This window comes from Numenius arquata, chromosome 4 (genome assembly GCF_964106895.1).
Source record: "Numenius arquata chromosome 4, bNumArq3.hap1.1, whole genome shotgun sequence".
NCBI classification, from domain to species: Eukaryota; Metazoa; Chordata; class Aves; order Charadriiformes; family Scolopacidae; genus Numenius; species Numenius arquata.
In genome coordinates this window covers 49,456,586-49,479,856 of record NC_133579.1, presented here as the reverse complement: position 1 = coordinate 49,479,856, position 23,271 = coordinate 49,456,586, and the positions used below count along the sequence as shown (strand labels likewise).

General features: G+C 39.8%; 1 protein-coding gene across 1 annotated transcript in view; it reads right to left on the bottom strand.

The window, feature by feature from the left end:
• Positions 1-470: 470 nt before the first annotated feature.
• BASP1 (brain abundant membrane attached signal protein 1) overlaps positions 471-23,271 on the bottom strand; it is a 51,715-nt gene continuing 28,914 nt past the window's right edge. The window contains exon 2 of the mRNA XM_074146745.1: positions 471-1,320. Coding sequence (XP_074002846.1) covers positions 580-1,311 — 732 coding nt within the window. The 5' untranslated portion in view covers positions 1,312-1,320 and the 3' untranslated portion in view covers positions 471-579. The remainder of the gene's footprint in view (positions 1,321-23,271) is intronic.

Below are 23,271 nucleotides of genomic sequence, written 5' to 3'. Positions count from 1 at the left end.
ATTTGGAGAGGAAGAATTGGAGGATTGGCATTGAGAAATATGTGGACAGCTAAGTGGGTTTTTGTCTGAAAGTTGGCATTCTTCCACTGCATAAAAAAAATATCAAAATAAGAAAGGCTGTAAATAAAAAAACCACAGAAAATACTGCTTTCATAAAGATCTGATTGCCTTGGCACAAACCCAGTGGGCAGAATCAAACGCATCACTCCCAAACCCCATTACAGAACAAAAAGAAGATTTTGATACATTGGTGGAGTGCATTTACAGCAGTTCAGATACAAAAGATGTGCTGTACTTTCAGACATCCATTTATTTTACTTTTTTTTTAATCCAGGACTTGTGTCAAGCTGGCAGAAAGTATATTAGATATTTCCCCACAAAAATACTATTTGGATTCTCCCCCCTCCCTCCCTCCCAACTTGATGGGACATCCTTTTCATTTTTTCTCTTTTTTTTTTCTCCTTTTCTTTCTGGGCAATACATATTTGTTATTTCAGATCTGAAACGAGTTAGTATAGCTGAAAAAATAAAAAAAAGACACAGGTTGTTTTAAGTGGTTGTTTCAACAGGCTGTCCAATTTAATCTTGCACTGCTATGGTTTGATCCGAATTAGCCGCTGGAACTTCAGAAGGTTTCGCTTCCTCTGGTGGGGCTGCAGGGTCCGAGGCCTTAGCAGTGGAACTAGGTGCTGCTGTTGCCGCCGTCTCCTTGGAAGAAGGCGCAGCCTCGCTGCTGCTAGGTTTTGAGTCTGAAGCTGGGGCCACTTCACTTTTAGTTTCTTGGGCTGCAGGTGTTGCGGGAGCCTCAGTCTTTTTGGCTTCCCCTTCCTCTTTGCTCTTGTCATCTGCTTTACTGGGAGCTGTGGCTTCTGAAGGCTGGGAAGCTTTTGCATCGTTGCTAGGCTCAGAAGTTTTGGGTGCTTCGCTACTGGCAGCGGGAGCTGAGGCTGCAGTTGGCTCCTCTTGCTTAGGTGCCTGTTCGTTGCTCTTCTGTGGCTCTACTTTCGCATCAACAACAGACTCTGACTTCTCTGGTTCTGGTTTCTGGGTTTCTTCCTGGGTCACTGTTTTCTCCTTCTCCCCTTCTTTTTCTTCTGTCTTATTGGCAGCGACCTGAGTATCCTTTTCGCCCTTCTCCTCCTTGTTGTTCTCCTTCACTTCTGTGGTCTCTGTGGTCTGCTGGGCATCCCCAGCCTCCTTTGGAGTCTCCTCTTCCTCAGTTGCTGCTCCTTCAGCCTTCTTGTCTTTGTCTTTAGCTTTTTCATCATTGACACTGTACCCCTTCTTCTTCTTGCTCAGTTTGCCTCCCATGTTGGAGCTCTGTAACAGAATAGAGAAGGAGGTGGTTACGCAAAGGCCAGCATTTATCACTAAGAGAATCAAAATCAGATCAGCTGAGGTGCAAGAGAAAAACTGATACTGGCTCCTTGAAAAGGAGACTACAACAGGGTTGGTCAGAAGTTATCAGCTGAACGCACTGACACTGCTGAGCACTTCTACCACTGAGCTTACACCCCACTCAGCCCTGCAGCATTTCAGTCAGCAAACCCCCTTCTGCCACATGCCCCTGTGAATGAGGGTTCAGTCCTTCTGTGAAACCCTCTAACCCTGGGTACTTTTCAGGGGAGAGGGAGGGGAGGACGGAACAAGGTGATGGACGACTAACATTTATCACGGTCTCTTGTGTCCTGAGAAAGGGATATAAAGGGTGGAAGTAGAAAAGAGCCATATTTATACTCAGGTTGGGCACAAACTGAATTTGACTATCAATCTCGGCATCTGCCTCCACTATCATTCTAGCAAAGGATATGAACAAGCTTTTCATTAAGGCCTGGAAAAATAAAATCAAGTCTAGACTCAGTGAGAAGGCTGATGTTCTCCATAAGACAGAAGACTGCATCTGCTCACTCTGCTCTCACCGCCTCTACCCGCACAGCCAGCTGCGGCCTATCTGCAGGGTTGATGGTACCCGAAGGCCAGGAGCGTGTGCCTCCCTCCCCCAGAGGGCTGCAGGCACCATGGAAGCGGGAGCAGCTCCCGAGCAGGTATGTCCCCTCGCACAGAGCCCCCTTCTAACCTCGCAGCTCCCACAGGAATCGCCCACCACAAGCTCTGCATTCCCGCACACAGCAGCACCTCACATGTCCACACAGCAGGATGGAAAACACAGAGCCTGAAACACAGCAAGCCTGTGACCACCCAGTAGGACAACAGAAGCAAATATGGGTACCTCTGACTACAAGCTTACATGTGGCACGTGGCATGACGCAATAAAAAATTGGGGACTGGGGGAAGAGGGGTGCATGCTTTGTAGCCTCTGCTCACAGTTTCCAAGCATGACAAGAGACAAGGTGCACAGTTCAGTTGTTTAAAAGAAGTCGAGCACGTGTGTAACCATATCAGTATTTACATAACCTCCATGTGAGAGTCAACTACAAATATATAAAGTCTTTCACAGTACTTCAAACTTTGTCTATTAAAACAGAAGGAGACACTTGCAGATACATTGGGTCATTAATGAACATGAAAACCTCTATGATTGCTAACTAAATACACTTCTGGTATTAAAACAAATATATCATTCGTACTCAATGAATGATTAAGAATAAAATATTTCCTAGTTTCGTACTATTTGAAAATGGGTGAAGGTATTTTTTTCAAAGTACTGTCAAAAAAAATATTTAATTTAAGCGCTTTTCCAGGAAAGATGAAACATTCTAATTTTCTGTTTTGCAAAGGTAGATAGACTTATAGGCCCTACATTTTTCACACACTTGCCAAAATTGTGAATACAAACCAGTAAAAATTCATAGGAGTGCTCACAGAAGGCTGAATATTAAATAATTTTAAATACCATTAAGAACTAGCTGTCTTTCAGTAGATTTTCTGCTAACAACAGATACAAGGCCCAGGCACAGCCCAACAACAGACTTCCCATGTGTCTTGGGCAACAATGAGGTATTACAGTCAGCAGAGACCTTTCTGAATTATGCTCTCAAAAAGAACAACAGTTTGCAAATACTGTTGAAGGGTTAGAACACAGCCCTGCAAAATGGTAATGTAACGGTACTGAAACACTACTCTGACATTTTATGGAGAATAGCAATAAAAGGATTAACTTCCACAGAGCCATAGTTGAGCAATCTAATCTCTGCCTTCGTGGCAGAGATACCAGCTTTTTAGTTATTTAGGACAGGCTACGGACGTTGGTTGGTTATCTGACAAATTTACAGGCTTCTTGATACACCATAAATATTGCTCCAGCTTATTGTTTATGTACAGTTACAACCAAATACTTTGAAAGGGCTTTTGCAAGTCAGCAGGATCAGATATTTACACTGAAGTCATGTGTGTATCCCAATTTGCAATCCCTAATTAAACCTATATTTTTTCCCCTGGTATAGCACGGGTACTGTAAGCCTGATTTCATTTGCTGCATCTTCTGTATTTTTCCAGATTTTGCTATTTCATGGCTAGTAGTAACTCACCACAATTTATATTTTCATCCACAAAAAGCTTTTAACCCCTGATACAGCTGGCTACAGAATGCGTATGCCAAAAGACTTTTAATAAGCAGAGAAGCATGCATACGAGAAATGTGCTCCCAAACTATGAAAAGAAACATGCACTGTCTTTTCTGGGAGGTATGCTGTGAAATCGCTGTGTCTCAATTTGCATCACAGCCAGCTGGCTCAAGATACTGGAGCAGAAGATGGGGAAGAGGTTCAGAGACTATCATTATGCTCTATTAGTAAATATTTACAGTTAGAAATGGACTGCCACCTTCCAGCATAGTTTCAACTACTTTATAACAGAATAGATTCACTCTTTGTGACACTGAATCTCACATCTCCTTATCTAAAAGCCAACTGGATCATCATCGTAATAGCTATGCCGGGCTATCATGCAAAAGGACAGCAATCATCAGGGTCATCGCCCAGCCCTGCAGGTAGCAATGTTATGATGTTCCTTTCCTCCTATATCTGAATTACAAATACTCCTCCTCCTTCCCCCACCCTCCTGATAACATATCTGGGCTCCCCTGTCACGTTCTCCAGAAACAACCCTCCACGTGCTTCACTGCTTCAAACAGATGCTCATCTAGTCCTTGTCCCACCTTATCTGTGACTGAAGCATAGTTCTGAACCATCCACTGCAAAGAGTCTCAGGGTGCAGCAGACACAAAGCAGACCTTAAAAAATATTTTAAAATTACAACCAGCTATACCTGGAAGAAAAGGAGCATGTAGGTCAAGCCACTCTGTGACTGTGCTGGACATTCTTGCAGGGATAATCCTGTCTGCTGCCACATGAAAGTGAATCTCAGTGAAATGTCTCACAAGTAAAACAGGCAGTCAAGTGCCTTAAGTCATTAAGGTAGGTATTCATACAGTGTTAAATCCACTCTGCATTGCTACCTACATATTAACACTTGCAAGAGTACAGACCTTTTTGCTCCCCCTTGACCCTAAAAGGACTAAAGTCAACAAAAAGGAGGTAACCTGTCTGTCCCAGTGAGACTGATGGCCCTGGCTCTATTGCTCAGCCTCTCCCACTTCCCCTGCCTCTCCCTAGTCCCCATGATCACTGCATCCACCTTGTGAATGATAGACCCAGAAAAAGAAAATTGACTGCACCTATTTACCATATAGGCTCAAACCCAGTATGGCTTCGGTTATTTACACTACCATTTACATGTAGCAGTTTTGAACTAGCTCTAGCAGCTCCCAGCTGAGTGTGAAGCACTGTGTAGCAAGCATGTCCAAAAGGAAAATCTTTGAAAATTTTGGTGCTGAGCACCATTCCCATAAAATGGCACAACATTTGATGCTGTCCCTCTTCACTACTGAATAGAAAAGGGTCTAGAGAGAGACAGTCTAGAAGCAGAATTTATATAAGAAGTTGCAATATATCAGTTATTTTCAGGGAACTTTGATGCACCAGTTGACAGACCAGTCTTCAGAAGGGCCAGGTTAAATACACCACTTTGAAGTTACGATAGACTTCAGCTGCTTCTCAGCGTGCTCGGTATTCTTTCACTGTATTGCTCTTGTCATGGAAGAAGAAACAAATCCAGGGACCACTGTGGAGGACTTCTACAACAGGAAGAAGGATATCTTCAGTTTCTAAGAGCTGCTCTTCGTTATGCCCATCCTGAAGTTTCCATTCTCCTGCAGAAAGCAGGAAGAGAACTGGAGAGCTTGCACAGGTATCTTTCTTATTGTATTGAAGAAATAATCTGACTATATTTGTATTACAAAATACCATGTCTACAGGTGACCTAGAGCATGTTAAGTGCTTTGAAAATTAAATACTCATGATAATCAGGATTTCCTGGGATAACAGTGTCAAAAAGAGAGTTAGTGGCCATTAATACAGCAGGAACAACTCACAGAACATTTCAGATTTTACATCTGAAGACTGAGCTGATCTGATGGAGATGAACACCTGGAACACAGGCAGCATATGTTTGTACAATTTGGGAGAAGAAATATTATTTCAAAGTTTTATATTTCAACTTGTGCTTCTATATTGAAAAAGTCCCTAGAATTAGACTCTTACCATCTCTCTCTTTTGTCAGTTAAGATTTGTCTGCCCAATTTGATTTCTTATGTGCTTATAAATTTCTAAACATTTCATTTAGCATACGCTTATCATCCCACAAAAGGGTCTGGCTATTACATTATTTGCTATCACCCTTATTCTCAGTACAGAGAACAGCACATGAGGAAAGGACAAAAACACAGACATCACCTGTATATTACCATAGTCTGGTTGCCAAAGCTACACTTCCAAAGCTCTTGTACAACTTCACGCAAAGTGTGGGGAGCTCAGTCCACCTCCAGAAAAAACAGTTCAGGAAGACAATAGGTATCTTCTGAAGTCCCACTGCCTTCAGCACAATGTAGGCACTTGCGGTGGGTCAGGCCAAAGTAGCCCTTGCACCAACCTGTTCCCAGGCATGAGTTATCTCACATTGCCTGCAGACAAGAGCTGTAAAATGTACATCCTTCCCAAAGCAGGGTTTCAACACTCCAAATCAAAGGAAATATGGATCCAATAAACTGCCCCACCCCCCAGCTGCTCGAAATAAATAAAAAGGTCTTGAAGAAATCATTACTTCTCCGTACCTCATTGATTCACCTACACCCCACTTTAAAAAAAAAAAAAGGCAAGTTTTTACACATGGACATATATAGGAACTTAAGGAAACAAGGAATTTCCATACACAAGTTTCGAAAGATTTTCTGAAACATTTATGAAAGAAACAAAAAAGAAGTTACTACTTCTCAAAATATCCGGTACAATGTCATGCTTTCCGTTGTGCATGTACACACAAACAGACTCTCAGAGATACTCCTATCTCCCTAGCCCAGGTCAATCAGTTTACCAGGCTAATGTTAGGAAAATGTCTGTAGCATACCCCTAGATAGAATTAGACTTGCTAGCCTTGTCTTTTAGCAATAAAGCCATGTTTTTCTGATCTTTCTCAATTATCCTCACACACCTTCCTTTTCCTCTGATGTTACTTGGAATTAGCAGAACAGAAATCCTAGGTCTCCCTCAGGTTCAAGGCTTTTCACACCTATGTAGTAGTGACTCCTTTTCTTTTCTTTTCTTTTCTTTTCTTTTCTTTTCTTTTCTTTTCTTTTCTTTTCTTTTCTTTTCTTTTCTTTTCTTTTCTTTTCTTTTCTTTTCTTTTCTTTTCTTTTCTTTTCTTTTCTTTTCTTTTCTTTTCTTTTCTTTTCTTTTCTTCTTTCCTTTTTTCCTACCCTCCCCTCTTGTTCTGTGCTCCTTATGTTTCAGGGCAGTGATGGGAACCATCTCTCCTACAGTCAGGTGGGTTGTGGTGTTGGTGCAAGGGAGGGAAGCAGCAGGAAACACACACTTGACCACCTGCTCTCCCTTCCAAAGACAAGAGATAGCTAGGGGTGGCACACAGCTGTGCCCTCATGCCATGCCGCACCTGCAGGGCTGTGAGCAGCACACTGCCTTCACATGGCAGTTACATGTATCCGAGGGTAAGAAGATGCTACTTTATTAGATGCACACAACGAACATGGCCTGTGGTCTCCACATGCCCTGGTTGTTCAAGCCGAGTCCTGGACGCTGATCAATTCAGTGTATTTATTGCTGTGAGACACATGATAATAAACTGGAAACATCTCGGCTTGGCACTTATGCTGTCTTCTTCATGGACCACAGATAATTTTTCTCCTTCCCTCAGCATGTTCACAGTCCCTTAACCTCATGGATCTCAAGATTTAGTAAAGGACTATAGAATAAAAGAACAGTGAATGCTTAAAGCACAGAAATTGTGCTCACTTGATTTTCTAACCTTGATCTTTTAAAAGGAGCAAATTCCAATTTTGGTACTGTCTTGTTTTCTTTTAATATGCAGCCAATAAAGGAATTCTAATAAGTCATATTGCCAAGTCTAAGGATTCAACTCTCAGACAGATTTCAGTTCTGTTTTCCTCTGGTGAGAAGCAGAATATATTTGATGCAAATTTCTTTAGAAAAAAAAAAAAAAAAGAGAAAAAGGAGGAACTTCAATTTTTATATTATTTTAAAGTTCCTGGGGACATGTACACCACACAATAATGGGAGGGATGGTGTGCTTTTTTAATATGAGCCATTTGTCATTAATATATCTAAATTATGATCATTGATAATAGACTCCAATTATGAGAGTTATAACACTTTAAGCACACTGCAGGCTGATAGAAAATTGTGTCTGGCTGTTTCAGAACTTGTACGTGAGTAACTTTCATTTGAGAAGCATAATTGCTAATAATAGAGTAAGTTATCAGAAAAGTTAATAATCACATGACAATTATTTTGAGAGCAAATTCAAATATTACTAAGATATTACTAAGGTTCACATGAAATACTTGAGCTCTGAGGTATGTATTAATTCATCAAATAGGAACCTATTTTTCCAAGAATAGAACAGGAATGAAGACCAGCAGTTTTATTACAGGCAAAGGTTTTGCCAAAATTATCAATTAGCATCAACCTGAAACTATAAGTACTTCACACCTGTAATTCATCTTTGCACCCTGTGCAGAAAAAATCTCGTTAGCTAGTCAGAATTTCTGAATAAAAAATAAATTTTATCCATTATTTGATCAAAGAGTGAAGATTTTGTGCGTTACATTGAAAGCAACTATCGAAGACTTTGGACTTGTGTCTTTCTGACTTGGAGGACTGTACAGCTGAGGAACCTGGGGACACATAGTGATGGAAGATCCACTACCCAGCCTGACTCTGGTCAGCACCAGAAGTACTTCAGCTGTAGGAGAGTCTGCGGGAACAAACACATCAACGTACTGCCTTCTGCAGCCTACACGTGTGTCACCCTCTATTAAAGCCACTTTAGTGAAGTACTGACCTGTGTGCTGCAGAGCTGCACTGTAGGAGCATGCTCCCAAATGGAATACACCTCATTTCTTTAAGCCGAATACACCCTTAGCTTCTCCTGTTACAAAGCCATCTTGCAGAAAGCATGAGAAGAACATGGACCAGTCAACAAGGGGCATGGAAGAAAGGCTCTGCTGTGTGAGAACTCCCCACCCACCCCAGGTGAGGCTGTGCTTTGTAGGCAGAGAAAACATCTTTTATTAGACCAGCAAATACAGGTAGAAATAACATCACCCCTCTTCTCCTTAGACAATTGTCTACAGCTGATCCGTTTGGGTGTTAGCATTATTTGATAATTTCCTATTGCTGGTTTCAAATCAGAATCACACTGTTTTGCTACAACTGGGTTTTTTTTCAGCAATCCAACACAACGCTACATTGCCCAGCAGCATAGATACAACTGTCAGTGCCTCCAGTTTCATCCCTGGCAGCTGCCACAAGGCTCTTTTGCATTGTTTATAACAGAAATACAAGCCATATTAAAAACTGAGCAACACAGAAGAACCATAAAATAGGCCATTTTTACAGTGTGGTTTATGTGTTACTCAGCCTTGTGTTCAGTTCATCCAATGCTCTGATTGCTTAAATGAAAAATGCTGCCATCAATTTCTGTTTGCCTCATCTGCCCCATTCAGTCTAGCAGCCTTCCTACAGACTTGAGACCCAGCTCATGTTCAAAGCATTTCTCCTCTATTCAGATTAACTGCATGTGTTCTTTTTGTTGAACAATAAAAGCAGCTTCCAGACATGCTCATGCAGGTACATACATGCAGCCAAAAGTCAGCCTGCCCCAGTCTTAGATCTTAATCACACTATTGTTAGGCACACGGTTGGAAGGGGAAACTCTGCTGTAAACACCTGTTTTGCAGAGGCTGAGATTAATTTTACAAGAAAGCCTCTTGTAGAAACAGTTTGCAGGCTTCAAGATAACCTGAAAGACTAAGCCAAAAATATAAGCCTGTGCCTCCTCCTTATTCTTTCTAAAGTTGCCACGTCACTTTGGGGTTTGTGCATGACTCCCCAGGAAGCAGTTGAATAAATATTTTACATTAGCCAAAGCTTTCTAATCTGTATTCTAGAATTAAGTTCCTAAATAGGAAATGGTGCAAATTTCAGTGGTTATTACCCACGTCTTTCAAACTGCTCAGGTTCCAGGAACATGCACAGCCAAGGGAAGAGGCAAGATTCCACACATATTATTCCAATTATGGCCAACCACTTTTTGCCTCCCTCAAATACTGAAGACACCACCACCATGTCTAATTACAAAAACACGCAAGGTGATAAAAGCCTAGATAATGAGATGATTTCCTTCTAATTCGCATTTTGCTTCAATTTTGTCCCTCCAGCGCTATCTCTATCATGGATCCCAGTACCACACATACACTTGGTTTGCAGATCCCTGAACTGTTTTGCGTGCCTCCAGAAGACACACTCCAAAAATGTAACAGTCAGATGCTAGTAAGCAACGAAAATATTAGCCTCCTCCATGCTACAATCCTAGTGAAGAGCAGATGTGGGAAAACCTCATTCCTGGAGAGACTACACACTGGGAAAGGGATTTTTTTCAAGCTTAACGCCTCTAGCTTGTATTTCTCTAGCCTCATCCTAAACAAAGTACATACAATACAAGGCACATGAAGAGCTTTCAAATTCGTACTTTCTACAGCAAAAAAAGAAACTACTGTGCAATCCTCATTTACATGTTTTCTTCAATAGCAAAGGTTCTTGGTTACTGTTTGCATAAATAGTAAACTTAACCACCATTTGCTTAACAAGGACACGGAGAGCCATGCTCACTTTTTGTAAAAGGCCTGAGGGTATTTAATTAGGGAACTGTCACTGGAGACAATTATTTATGGGGATCTACATTTACATTTTATCTACTTAACATTCCACACTTTAAAAACCCTGTATTACTTTAATGCCCATTTAACTGGTCAAACTAGTTTTAATCAAACTTGAGACAGTCCTTAGAATACAAATTACAGTATGTTATAAGAAATGGATATATTAACTTTGAAATCTTGGAAGTACTAGTTTTACTTTGAAAATGGATTCTCCAAGTGACTGCTAAATTCTTCAGCATTTTTCTTTCCCTTCTCTAGGCTGCTCACAGTGCTACTCACTGGAAAAAGCACTGGGTGCATGCCCTGGCTGTAAGCAAACATCCTATAGTTAGGAAGCTATAGCTGTCTTAACAGACAACTCAGACCTATGGTAAATCATGGCAATCCTTAGACTATGTATTTTGCTTCTTCTGTTTGCATGACACCCTCACTACAGGCAATGAAACCATGTTTATAATTACGAACCAAATCCTACTCTCAATTTTGTTTTTCCTTTTTAAATATAAGCCACATGGAATGCAGCACACCATCTCTGACTGCAGCACATGATTCCACAATTGCACCACAGAAAGGAGGAAAACAGGGAAGCAAGACCAGCTGCCATCCTCCTAAAGCAGTCCTCTCCCCTGCGGTGCATGTCGTGGTGTTCATGAGAACATCGCAAGCACTTCCTTCCAAAATACACAAGTATCTAGTTTACTCAGCAAAAAAAAGGATTAGCAATTTAAATTAAGTATTTATTGTTGACTCCTTTATTCCATTACCTAAGTATTAAAGTATTTTAAGATTTAGGATCTAGTTAACACATTCTCTATCTGCTTTTATCTGTTTTGGCTTTTCTCTATTTTTCCTCAAAGGGAAATGATTGCACATCCACTTGATGCTCCAGGAGGTACCACAGCTTCAGGTTTAGACATTAGAAGAAGTTGGTTGATTTTGAAAAAACACCCACAGTTCTCTTCTCCCAGATCTTCATCACAGAACATGCAGCTGCTTCAGTTACTTGTGATGTGTCCACCTTCCCGATAACCTCAGCCCTGAACATCGCAACGGCATTCCTCAGAAATGAAGGTATATGCAAGTCACGGGATTAAACCAATTTTGCCCTCCAGCTAATACACAACTGCTAACGCTAGTTAAATTAGTAATTGGAACGTTATTCTGAAAATAACTGCAAGTTTAACATTGCATTAGAAAGCTGAGTACACTTACGTCTTTTAGGACAGTATTACATATCACGCTTCTGGTGGAATTTAACCTCCTGCAAGCAAACAACACGAAACCTACTTACCACCTCAGCAGCACTTACAGGGTGTTTTACACTGAATTCCTGAAGAGCTGGTGCATTTCTCCCTGGAATAACAACTTATGACTTTTAGTCTAGTGTACAAAGTTTCATTTTAAGCAAAAAACTCTGTACTGAAGTCAATGTCTACAAGTCAAGTCATGTTTTGCATAACATCAAAACTACCTATAATTAAAGGCTGCAAGACTTTGGGCTGAATTACAAGTATTTTTCATGTTGTTAAGAAAGAACTCCTCGTGACCACAGTATCAGTGTCAGCACCTTATCAGCTCTCAGCTTCTCACAGCTCTGTTGTAATAATGTTTTGTAGTAAAGACATGCTCAAAAGAAATGAGAGAAATGCAAGCCTGAATGATCAATGCTTTGGAAAACTTATTACATGCATGTTCCCAGACACTCATTTGTGCCATATACGTTTTCTACCAGGCTATAGCTTGGTCTATTATATTGTTTGTCACTTTGGTCATTCTCACTTCCTGGTTCTCACACGAGCACAATATGTGGGTTTTTAAAACAACATACATTTAACACAAAAGAAAACCTCATGTTCCCGACTTTTTTTTTTGATCTTATTTAGAATGCATGTTTATACTGGATTTTGACTTTTTTCCCTTCCCTCCTCCATTTTTTAAACAAGGCATTACATTCAAACTACCAGGCTTGCCAGTTTCACTTTAGTCACTGGGGGAGGATTATCAAAATAACATGGAACACAACAATCACTGGCAAGCAAAGAGCATTAAGCCACTGATTTCTATTTGTGTCTTACAAATATCTCTCTCCATCTTTTTCACCACTACTCATTTACACTCCTCTAATGGCTGTTCAAGATACCAAGACATCTTAGGCATTCTTTTATTAAGACTGGCAATATTCTCCAAAACTCGAGACATGAGAGCTGTATTTCTTGACCCAGATAAAGAACCATAGGTACACATCAACAGATGTTGTCATGTGGAGCCTATTACACTCCTTCCGTGCCACACTTTGGTAATAAGCTAAGGCATATTCAGAGTGTGCCACAGATGGTTGGGAGGAAAGAGGTAGTTTCCTTTGAGGCTTAAGTAGCACAAGATGATAGAGGAGAATAAAACCAATCATCTCTATTAGAGAGTTTTGTCTTGTGCCCCAACATGATAATGGTTTTCTTTGAGAAATCCACTTTGAAAATGTAAAGTGCTCAAAATAATCCCAAAGTAAGAGCTATGCCAGGCAATAAGTCATACCATGCTATGTGTTAAGCTGTTAGATATGTCGCCTTGGATTCAAGACTCCCAGATCTAGACTTATTGCCTATGTTTCTTTCTGACATCTTCACTGCCTGTTCTTTCTCTTTTCTTTTACTTGGTTTTGGTTCTAGTTATATTGGGATGGCTGATCAGCTCTGCTAGAGGGAAGGTTACATAGGACTGGAGGCTAGAAAGTCCATTTGGCAAGATGTAAAGTGAGCAGCTAGTGCAATCCGCAAATTGCACTGAGAGATTTATGTTCAAACCAGGCAAGGCAGAAATCCAATTTCATAATTACTCAGCCAGAACCATTCCACGCTATCAGCTACCCGAAAAGGAGAAGAGCAAACAATGCAGCAGGAATGAAATGAAAACTAGAAGTCAGGAAAGGTGATCAGGTGCATATCTCCTTTCAATAAAATAGCTTGTTTTTCTTTTCCATTTAAGTACCAGTAGGAAATCTGTCGATCTTAGAGCTATCAAATTTAAACTCACTAAATGAAAGCAAAAGAAAAACAACTTTGCAGGGTTAGCTGTGGAGTTGGATGTAGTCCCTTTCCCTCCCCCTCACTTAAGCACTGACTTGCGTTTTGTGACAACGAATGTAATTAATACCTAATATGGCCACAATTCAATTTCTGCAGTTCAGAATGCATATCAGGTGCTTTAGATTATATTACTCTTGGTGCAGACTAGCCCTCCATCAAGGCTGTATGTATGCCAATTTGCAATTTTGGTCAACTCAGACCAGACAACAGAAAAGAGCTTACTTTCCGAGGCCCACATGCTGTACAGAAAGTTATTTATAGAGAACTCTTAGAGTCACTCCTTCAGTTTAGAGAGATTTCAGTCCATGGCTATTTGAAAAATTATTTATTCTAACCAAAGAAGGCAGACAGACATCACTATAAAGTATAAATGAGCTATTTCAGGATTAAAATGGGAGAAGTCTATCAAAGCAATGGAAGCTTGAGAAGTATGGAAGATTGGTTTTCATTTTTCAAGACAGAGCCATAAATAAAAATACTGCTAGAAAGGTTCTGTTAGCTCTTTCAGCATTAATACATTTCAGTAGCAGCCCATGTTTCAAGCCAGTGCTGGGGTCCCATTTCGCTGTCCCACATATTAGCACATCCATGGAATCCATCCATGCGCCAGGATGTCCACGCTTTAGGTGTAAGAGGATATCAATTAATTTTAATGCCCTTAACAAAACACAGCTGCCAAAACTCCTGACAACAACTGTCTTTTCCAGAGATTTTTTGCAATCAGTTCTCCTGGCTGGTGAGGTAGCAATGCTCAGACTGAGCAGCACTTCGGTTCGGGTATTCCCTTCCTGCGCTAGCAGGTCAGCTGGTGGGACGGGGTCCCTGCATGCGCCTGTGGGATCTCGTCAAGGAATGGGGACCGAGCCAGTGCCTCTGGCCTGCTGTCTCAGCTCCAACCCCCAGAGTTTGGCAATCCATTTGCTTGGGAGTTGGGGAAAAGGAGCTGTGCTTCATAAACTTTAAGATGTTGGCTGTCACAAGCCAAGAGGCGTTCAACTCTGCAGAAATCATGTACACAGCTCTGCTCGCTGCAGTTTTCTGGGTAATCCCCCCCCACACACAAGTTGAGCACCAAATTCGCACATCCCAAAGAAGGGGGCTGGGTCTCACTATGATTCAAGTGCATAAAAGCCTCATATCCATTTTTGGAAATATTTCTTTCAAAGGTCTCATGCTATTTCAGAAAATGCTAAGTGAGCCGGTATCAAGAAATATGTCTCAAGAAACACGTAACTATTTTAAGAGTATTTCCAACCCCAGGTCTTCATTTAAGTCTCACCTACCACAATTTCTTGCTCCCTTATATTTTTTCTATTTCTCATTACAGGTAACTGGTAAGCAATGCCACAGTCAAGCTTACTCTATGATTTATACATCAAACAGAATAAAAATCTTTTTCCATAAATGGCCAATTTCACTGCCCACATTTGGTTCAGCAATTCTTCACTATAAAAGGGCAAGTCTTCTATTTAAGTGTTTCTTAGCTTTTGTAAAGGAATGATTTAGAAATGGTTTATTTTCAAAGTTTCTTTTGTGTAATATACAGGACTAAAAAGAGGGATCTTCTTATGCTAATTGCCAGTGACTGCAAACTTCTCTCATGTCACAGACTTCAGACAAAATCTGACATGAGCCACTTCATTCAAACACAGAAATCAAATACAGAAGGAATTATTCTCTTTATTCAAGACAACTTAGATAAATCTTGCAAAACTAATCTCACACCATTACATTTTGTCATATCCTGCCATTCACACTTGGTTTCATGTGTGAAGCCTGTACCAGCTCTGCAACTTTCTGCAAGTCTAAAGAACCAACTCCATATCCCTAAAATCACAACACGCTCATTTGGCATAGGAGTCGTCTCAAGGTGAAATTGCCACCCTAGAGCAGTGAAGAAATATCCCTTGGTTTAAACTTCTGGGACCCATCAGAGTACAAAGCGTACCATGGTAAAAATGACAGATGAGATCTTCCCTTCCAAAGCCCAAATGCAGACACATATTACTGTAATAGAGCTGTAACACAGCACAAAATCGCAAGAATATCTCTCCCTGTTTTCAGGGGTCCACACCAGTCTGGGGTCAGAGGCAAGAGCCCAAAACCTACTCAGTCTATTCCTGTTGCTATTTGGTAGAAGGCCACCTCATTTGTAGCCCAACTTCCCTGTTTGCAAAATGGGATAATATCAGTTTTCATCCTCAGAAAAGCTCTGCTTGATGCCAACAAGTGCTATAAAGGGTTGGTGATATTTTTGCTTGCTTTGAAAAGCAAGCTCATTCCATATGACCTCTCCACCCCAAATCTCTGTTATAGAAGGCTGGTTTTCTGCTTATTGCTGCCATACTAAATCACAGTGTTCGAAGCTTGCCATTATATCACACATATTAGAATAGCATAATGAGCAAGTCACTCATCTAGATGTTACAGTACAGTGCTCATATTGTAATATGGAGCTGTAAAGCATCTCTGAACATTTTCAGGTATTGCTGAAAGCTCCTTCTGGAACCAAGCTCCTTTGCATTTATGCCTCTAGGCTGAGAACATCTGCACATGGACATTTTGATTTATAGTTCCAAATATGCACATTTCGCTCAGTTTCGGTTCACTTGATGAGAAGGATTTTTTCTCAAGCTAAGAAAGCTTAGGTGTATCCAGCTGGATAAAGATGAAGCTACTGCTTGGCAGCCATCTTAGTGCTTTATTAAAGACAGATGTATGACAACAAAGTAATTTTGCTTAAACAGAACATTGTGAATGCTTGAAAAACTATGATAAACGCCTTTTAATCTGCTTTCATTAGGTTTTCAGGTGTTGCAGTGACACATCATGGTCAGTGCTATGTTTATTAACTAGATGTATGTTTTTGTTAAAAGAATATCCTTTTTAGGAGTAATTATTCAAATTTGAGCAGATGCAAAAGGAAGCTCTAAACTGGTTCACTAACTTTCCAAGACCTTTTTAAAGATTATATGTTTGAAAATTCTGAGTTATATTTGTCACATACTGCAGAAGCTGCCTTTCCTACCTGAGCTGTAGCGACTACATCATAACAGTCATGAAAAGTCATGAAAATTGGAAGTGTTTTCCTTTAATGTGCGATTAAATATCAACCAGACGTAGCAACACGGCACTGCTGGAAATGATGCTCAACAGAGCAGGGTATGAAAGGATCATCTGCAAGGAATGGCAGGAATTAGGGATTTGAGGAGTGACAAGTTTAGGTAAATTCCCCTCAATAGCAGCATTTTCACACTGCCTACTCAAACTAGTCTGTATTCTGGAGTTTCAGAAGCTTTGGTAAGTAAATTAAGATCAGCAGTGCAAATTTGGGGCACGAAGGGGCAAGAGGCTGCAATGGACTACGCCTCTAACTTTGTACCCATTGACTTACATGTAATTTTTTTAATGTACGTTTTGATGTAATTGTTTTTTCATTATGAGTAGAGGAAGGGCATACACATGTTGTTGCAGACTTCTGCTCCCATGAAGGTTACATCGTGGCAATTGTGTAAACACGAGGCTTTTCAAAAAATCTCATATCAGTGCCTGTTGAGCAGGTTCACAACCTATTTTGTAGTCACTGGTTGAAAAATAAATGTATCATCTTAAAAATAAAAAATGTTTTTTATTAATTTCAAAAAAGCATAATTTCCATGAAAGAAGTTCAATAACTGTTACAGAAGAAGGGAAAAAAAATATATTAATAGGGTTTATTTTCTTTTAAACTAAAAGAAAACTACTTTCATTATCTTATTTGTCAAAGGCCAGTCAGGAAAAATGTTATGTGTGCCAAAAATTCATAAAGATCCTAGCCTGAGAAAGAAGTGAGGTTAAAGTAACTAAATAATATGGGATCATAAACATATGACACTTAGTTTCAAATGAACTCAGTTTCTATGAACTCTTGTATTTGTAAGTTGTCAGCTCATAATTTTGTCATAACCTCAGAGTATTTGGAATTTTTTTAAAGCATTAACTCTAGTATTTATTTATTACAAAAATAATCTAATATTTCATGTGTAATCCTCGTTTTAGCAAAAACAGTCCTGAAAGTTTCCTAAATTCAGAGGGCATTTTTTGTCTTATGGTTTCTTACAACATCATTAATTTTAAATGCTTAAGGCTGGTAACACTGCATTCCTGAAAGGACAGAAAGGTATCTGAAATATTCATTAAAAAATGAATGTCAATTCATTTCAGTCATACCTGTTAGCCTAGTATTCAGATAAATTCAAGAAACACAAGAGTTCTTTAAATTTATTTTAAAATTTGTGTGAGCGTTTCTCCTTAGCATGCTTTGTTCTGACAAGTTAACCTTACATATTCAGGAGTCAAGACATCTAGCACCATTTCAAATAATTCTGACAAAGTACTGTACAGCAAGGCCACAGGGAAGACAGAAGAATTGTGGATGGAAAAGAACTGACTTTCTGGTAACTGGTATGACAGGAGTGCAGAGATGGGGGTCTGTCAAAATCTGTACACAGGTAGAGAAAGGAGGCACTCCTAACAATTTTTCCATTTAAAACCTACGTGGAAAATCCAAAATTGTCCTAAAAAATTAAAATAACTTTAAAATGAAAAAGTCAAGAACAATGTTGTTGTCTACAAGCTAGCTACAGTGTATCACTGCAAGATGATCCATGCTATTAAGCTCTCCATCTACTGAGCTTCTGGAGTGTTTTGACATAAATTCCTTTGCTCATTTGCACTTAACTGATATTTTTGGTGCTCTGAGTGGTTTTCCACCTGGAGCACTATGACAATCATTTGATTTTATTTATTTTATTTATAGCATAGAATTAAAAATGAAAACACAGGAATTTGAAATTGTCTGCCTGTTGGGCCATTTCAACTGTTTTGCCTGGGTATCTTTGACCATCTTTTTTCTTGTCTCATTCCTATTTTTAGTGATTGGCAAATAACTATTTGCTATCAGGCTAGATTAAAATAAAAGCAGTTCTAAAACTTGTTTGGAGCAATGTGCTGATATTATCTGCTATACCAAGTAATTCAGATACAAATCAATGTGCAATTTCAGTATTGCTGAAGAGATAAGAGTTTCCTCACTTCTTTTTAAATTCCAAATTTTATTTTCATGAGTTACATTTTCAAAATTCAGTTAAGTGTTCTTGAGAGTTTTTTCCTTATGATCCTTCCCTCAAAGATAACTATAAATAACAGCACAAAACAAGAACTCAGTCTTTACAAAATGCCACCATCATTAAGAATATTTTTGCAGTTTCACTCAAACAACTACAAGGTAATGCTTAGAAATGTTAAACAAAAGATTATCTGCAATGACAGTCTGTAATTCAGTACTTTCAAATTAGTATTAAAACACTAAGTTTTATGTTTAGGAGAGTGAAATTTAGTTGGGATCTTTGATCACATCTCTAGCATTTGCCAGTACAACTCTCTTTCAATAAAAAACAAGAAAAAGAGAGACAGAAAGACTCCAGCACTGTTTGCTAGCTCAACAAATAAAGTTAGAAGCTGGATCAAAGAATACTGAACTAGAGGCCCTGAAGCCAGTTGGCTTTGTTGAGCCTCACATTCAACATTTTTTTTTCGAAAACCGAGTGTTTCATATGCAGCCCAACTGTATGACATCTACAGTTACTCAAATATGATCCTCAGTTACCAGAAATATGTGCATACTAGTGAGCAGCAGCTGGAAAACATTACTATCAGTGGTAAACCTGGATGGATATCAGTATCTGCAAGCTAATAGCCAGAGAAAAGTAGTATTACAGTTGTACGTGGCCACCTGCCTATAGAGATCGAGAGTGATTAACTCTCTTCTGAACTGAGCGTCACTCTTATCAGAGGGTGCTTTAATGACTTTAAAAGATTGCTTAGAATCCTATCGAAAAAGCACATTCTTTATATTCGCAAGGTACAATAGCATTTCCCCGCTGTAAATAGCTGAGATTTACAGCCTCCCCTTGGCTAGCACCTCAGCACAATGCTGTGGAGCAGAATGCACCACCGGGCTTATGAAGATTCGACGCATGTGATTAAGCATGTGGAACAAAAGTCTTAATGTTCAGCTGCAAAAACATGCAACGATTAGTTAAATATTTGACTACAACAACAGGGAGTAACGAGAACTTTGTGGATGTACACATTCTTGTGTTAAAAAGAGAGACATTAAATCATGAATACAATTACATTGACCAGGAAACAAAGTCTGGAGTCCGTAAAAGAGGTAATAAGATCTAAGAAAAGGGTACTCTTTCCACTTATTTTGTACTAGAAAGGCATAGGAAAAAAAAAAAAAAAAAGAAAAAAAAGAAGAGTAAATGTCAGTCTGCATTCCCATTCAGATGTGGGTACTTCATTGAGCCTGCCACTCTGTGCTCATTTTCAATCAATAGTTATCCCCAGAAAATAGGAATGCATCACAGAGCTATTTATTTTCCATTCAATACCCCACCTGGAAAGATCAGCAATCTTGCAACTCTGAAAGGCTCCATGCTCCATTGCTGATCTTGCTAAGATTTAAGAGACCACCAGTGCTCAAGGGCACCATGGAGATTTATAGGCACTGTAGGCTGAACAAACAGTCACAGCCTGAAACACTGACATCTAGATGAAGACACTTCCATACAACTATTGTATGAACACCTCCAAGCAGTACTTTTGTTCTTGGAGCATGATTTTGCTGGAAGGTTTCTATAGCACTAATAAGACTCCTATCAGATACTAACATAAATTTGGTACAATAAGTCCATGGAGGTTATTATTCCTGTCCACCTAAATCCTTCCAAGATGTAAAGTTTAAACTCTATTTTAAGTGCAAAAATAAATAAAATTTAAAAATGCAAGCAATCCTACCTGTTTTTGTTTCTTTTTTCCCTGAAAAGCTACAGAATTTTGCATCTCAGCTGTAACTATTTGGTATCATAGGGTCACAGTGCATAGCAGACCTAGGAGTCTGAACAATCTATACTTGCTAATACATTCCATGGAAAAGAGGCATAAAAATTGTTAAATAGTTATTTCATCCTAGGCTATGCTTTTATGCTTTTCCACAGCAGTATTTTATATCTCAAAAAAATCAAGGCATTAGGGAACCAACCTGGACATTATAAGCACAGCTGCCAAGAAAAGCTCATGTGTAGAATCTGAGAGTTGAAGGAACCGAGGAAAGTTAAAACTAAGATTTAAACTAAGACCACTAGCCAGAACATGAGCTACTGAAGTGCTAGGAATTATTGTAATTCAGAAAACTACATTACTCGCTGCCATTGTCCATACTGAGAATGGTCTGACAGCAAACGTGTAACAAGCAATGCCAGGAAAAGGTTACCAAATTGGTCTTTATGCTTTTCTGATTATTCAAATGTTGTGTAAGTATCTGACAAGTGGTAGGCATCTTTGCAACCCCCAGCATTAGCAGTCATTTTAGGATGCCACTGAGTATTTCTGAGGTCAATCTGTGTAAATGTTTAAGAGTGAAAGCGCCTCTATGTCCAACAGAGGTTGCAAGAAAAGAGGAAAGGACGAAAGGGCAACATTTTCCCTTTAGAACATTTCTGAAGAAAGTGTGTCTCTTCTCTGCTTCTACTGGATACTGGAATATGGCAGATCACCTCCCTCATACTGTTTTTTTCTCCAATTTTTAACAATGTTGCTCATTGAAGGAATATCCAGTAAATTATACTAGCATGCAGGGTAGCGTGGACCATCACACAGAGAAGGCAAGGCATCCTCTGTTCCAACCAAGAAACCAAAGCAACTTATATACAGGGTCAGTATGGTCCATATTGCTGCTTAGTTCTCTGTTACCATGACAGAACGTCCCAGCTCCAAGCTTTGCTATGCCGGTTCAGCATTGAAAGTTCCCCTTTCTCCCATTCCTGCCATCAGTTAGTATCATCTGCCTGCTTCCGCTGCACTGGCGTGAAGCAAAAGACCCCACGATAGAGTCACTAGATGAAAACACACAGAGGAGGAGATTCACTTTAACACTGTCAGGGAGGGGAAAACAGAAAACTAGGTAAAAGGATATATAGGAAATCTATCTTTCTCATGTTCAAAAAGAGCAAAAATATGCTGCCTCAAGACCAGCCTTCACCTCCTTTTCCATGGGGTCCTTGCAAACAAAGAGTACTCCCCACCCACAGCTTTAAGTCTGATAATGACCCATTACACAAGCTCTTGTACACAGGTGTAAGATGTTCTCCTGGACTAGATAAGAAAGGTACAGCATTAGCAAAACATCAAAACAAAGCAGCAAAGCAGCAAAACAGCAAACAACAAAAGCTCTCTCAGACCAGGAGCAGCAACTCCAGCACCGGAGCTCAGCATCTGTTTGGACACAAGCCTGGCTTGCCCAAAGTGCCTGCTGTCACCAAGGCAGTGGCACAGTCTGACTGCACAAGACTAGGTCCTGCAAGACATCAAATGAAATTTTACAGCAAAGAATACAGAAAAAAACAATATATTTAACTCATTCTCCATAGATGACTCTTCAGTGTAGTTGGGTTGAGATGCATAGCTGACCTGGGAATCTGAGAAATCTACATTTGCCACGACATTCAACACAAAAAGGGTATAAAAATCACTGAACAGGTTGAAAAAATTCTCACATTGAGTTTAATCTAGAGCAGATAGGCAATAGTTTGGTTAATCAGCAACATATTTTTTATTATTTTAACAGATATTTGAAATTAGAGGCAATAATCTACGCCTCTATAAGTACTTTTATAACTGTTTATATTCCTATAACTACATAAAGTGCATTTATATGCGCGAACTGATTTCTGGGCATGTTTCCTGTGACAAACAGGGATAATAAATCCCACAGTCTTCTCTACCATCACCTTCTGCTGTATGTCACATTTTGGTTCATAAATTACTCTCCCCCTTCACTTACAGTGCCCCTTCACTTTTATGAAACACAGCTGTCAAGGACTTCAGTAACAAAGAAATTCCCAAATTCTCCCAGTCTCAGGCATTTCCCTGTCTATTACACTGCTTACAACATTAGGGCGGTGTTATGTGAAACAAGGCTGCCTTAAGAGTATAGCTGCCACTGTCTATTGACACAGGACACTTTTAAAATGAGAATGTAGTAAGAGTCAGAGTTCAAGAATCGTGCGCCCAGTCCAGCTGGATAACATACAAACATCTTACAACTCTGTCTCATTAAACGAGTTCAGGGAAAGGGCATTGCTAAAAATGAAGAACAAATGTCTTGATTTACAGATCTACGCAGCATTTGCTGCAGTACATTAAACAGTAACAGAAGTCATTTTTAATGTAGCTTCTTTCACTGAGAAGCACGTAATGACACCACATCTGTGCTGCTAAGGAGGAAACCAGAAAGGACACATACAGCATAAGTCATTTGTGTCACCTTTTACTGAAAGCCCATACCAGGAGAAGGTAATGACAGCAGTACAGTGATGTACAAAATATTGTTCCAGTTACTTAAATCAGGATGCTCAGTCCTTGCCCTTCCTTTTTGATCACTGCCTGCCCAGCAGCCAGCTGTGGACAGCCCAGGAGATGCTCTCAACAACGTACTGTATGCTGTATGTCCAGCCCAATGTACTGTATGTCACCTGAGTGTAAGGGACTTGATTTCATGCCTATAAGCAACAGGGTAGAAAATCAGAGACTACACATCCATATTTTCACAGCAGGGACACGCTGATACAAATCAGAGTACTGATTTTACCAGTTTACCAGTGATAACCAACTGGTCCATAGCGATCATAGTGATTGTTGAATAAAGGCTTTTTATTTTTGCTGAAGTATGCACAGGCCTCTGCAAAAGAGCTCTGTGTCAGGGCAATTGCTCTGAACTGCTACTCCACTCTTTCCAAAGATGCCTAAGCAACTTTCTGTATCATGTTTTATTTCTCTGCTACTGCAAAACACCACACAGCACAGAGCACA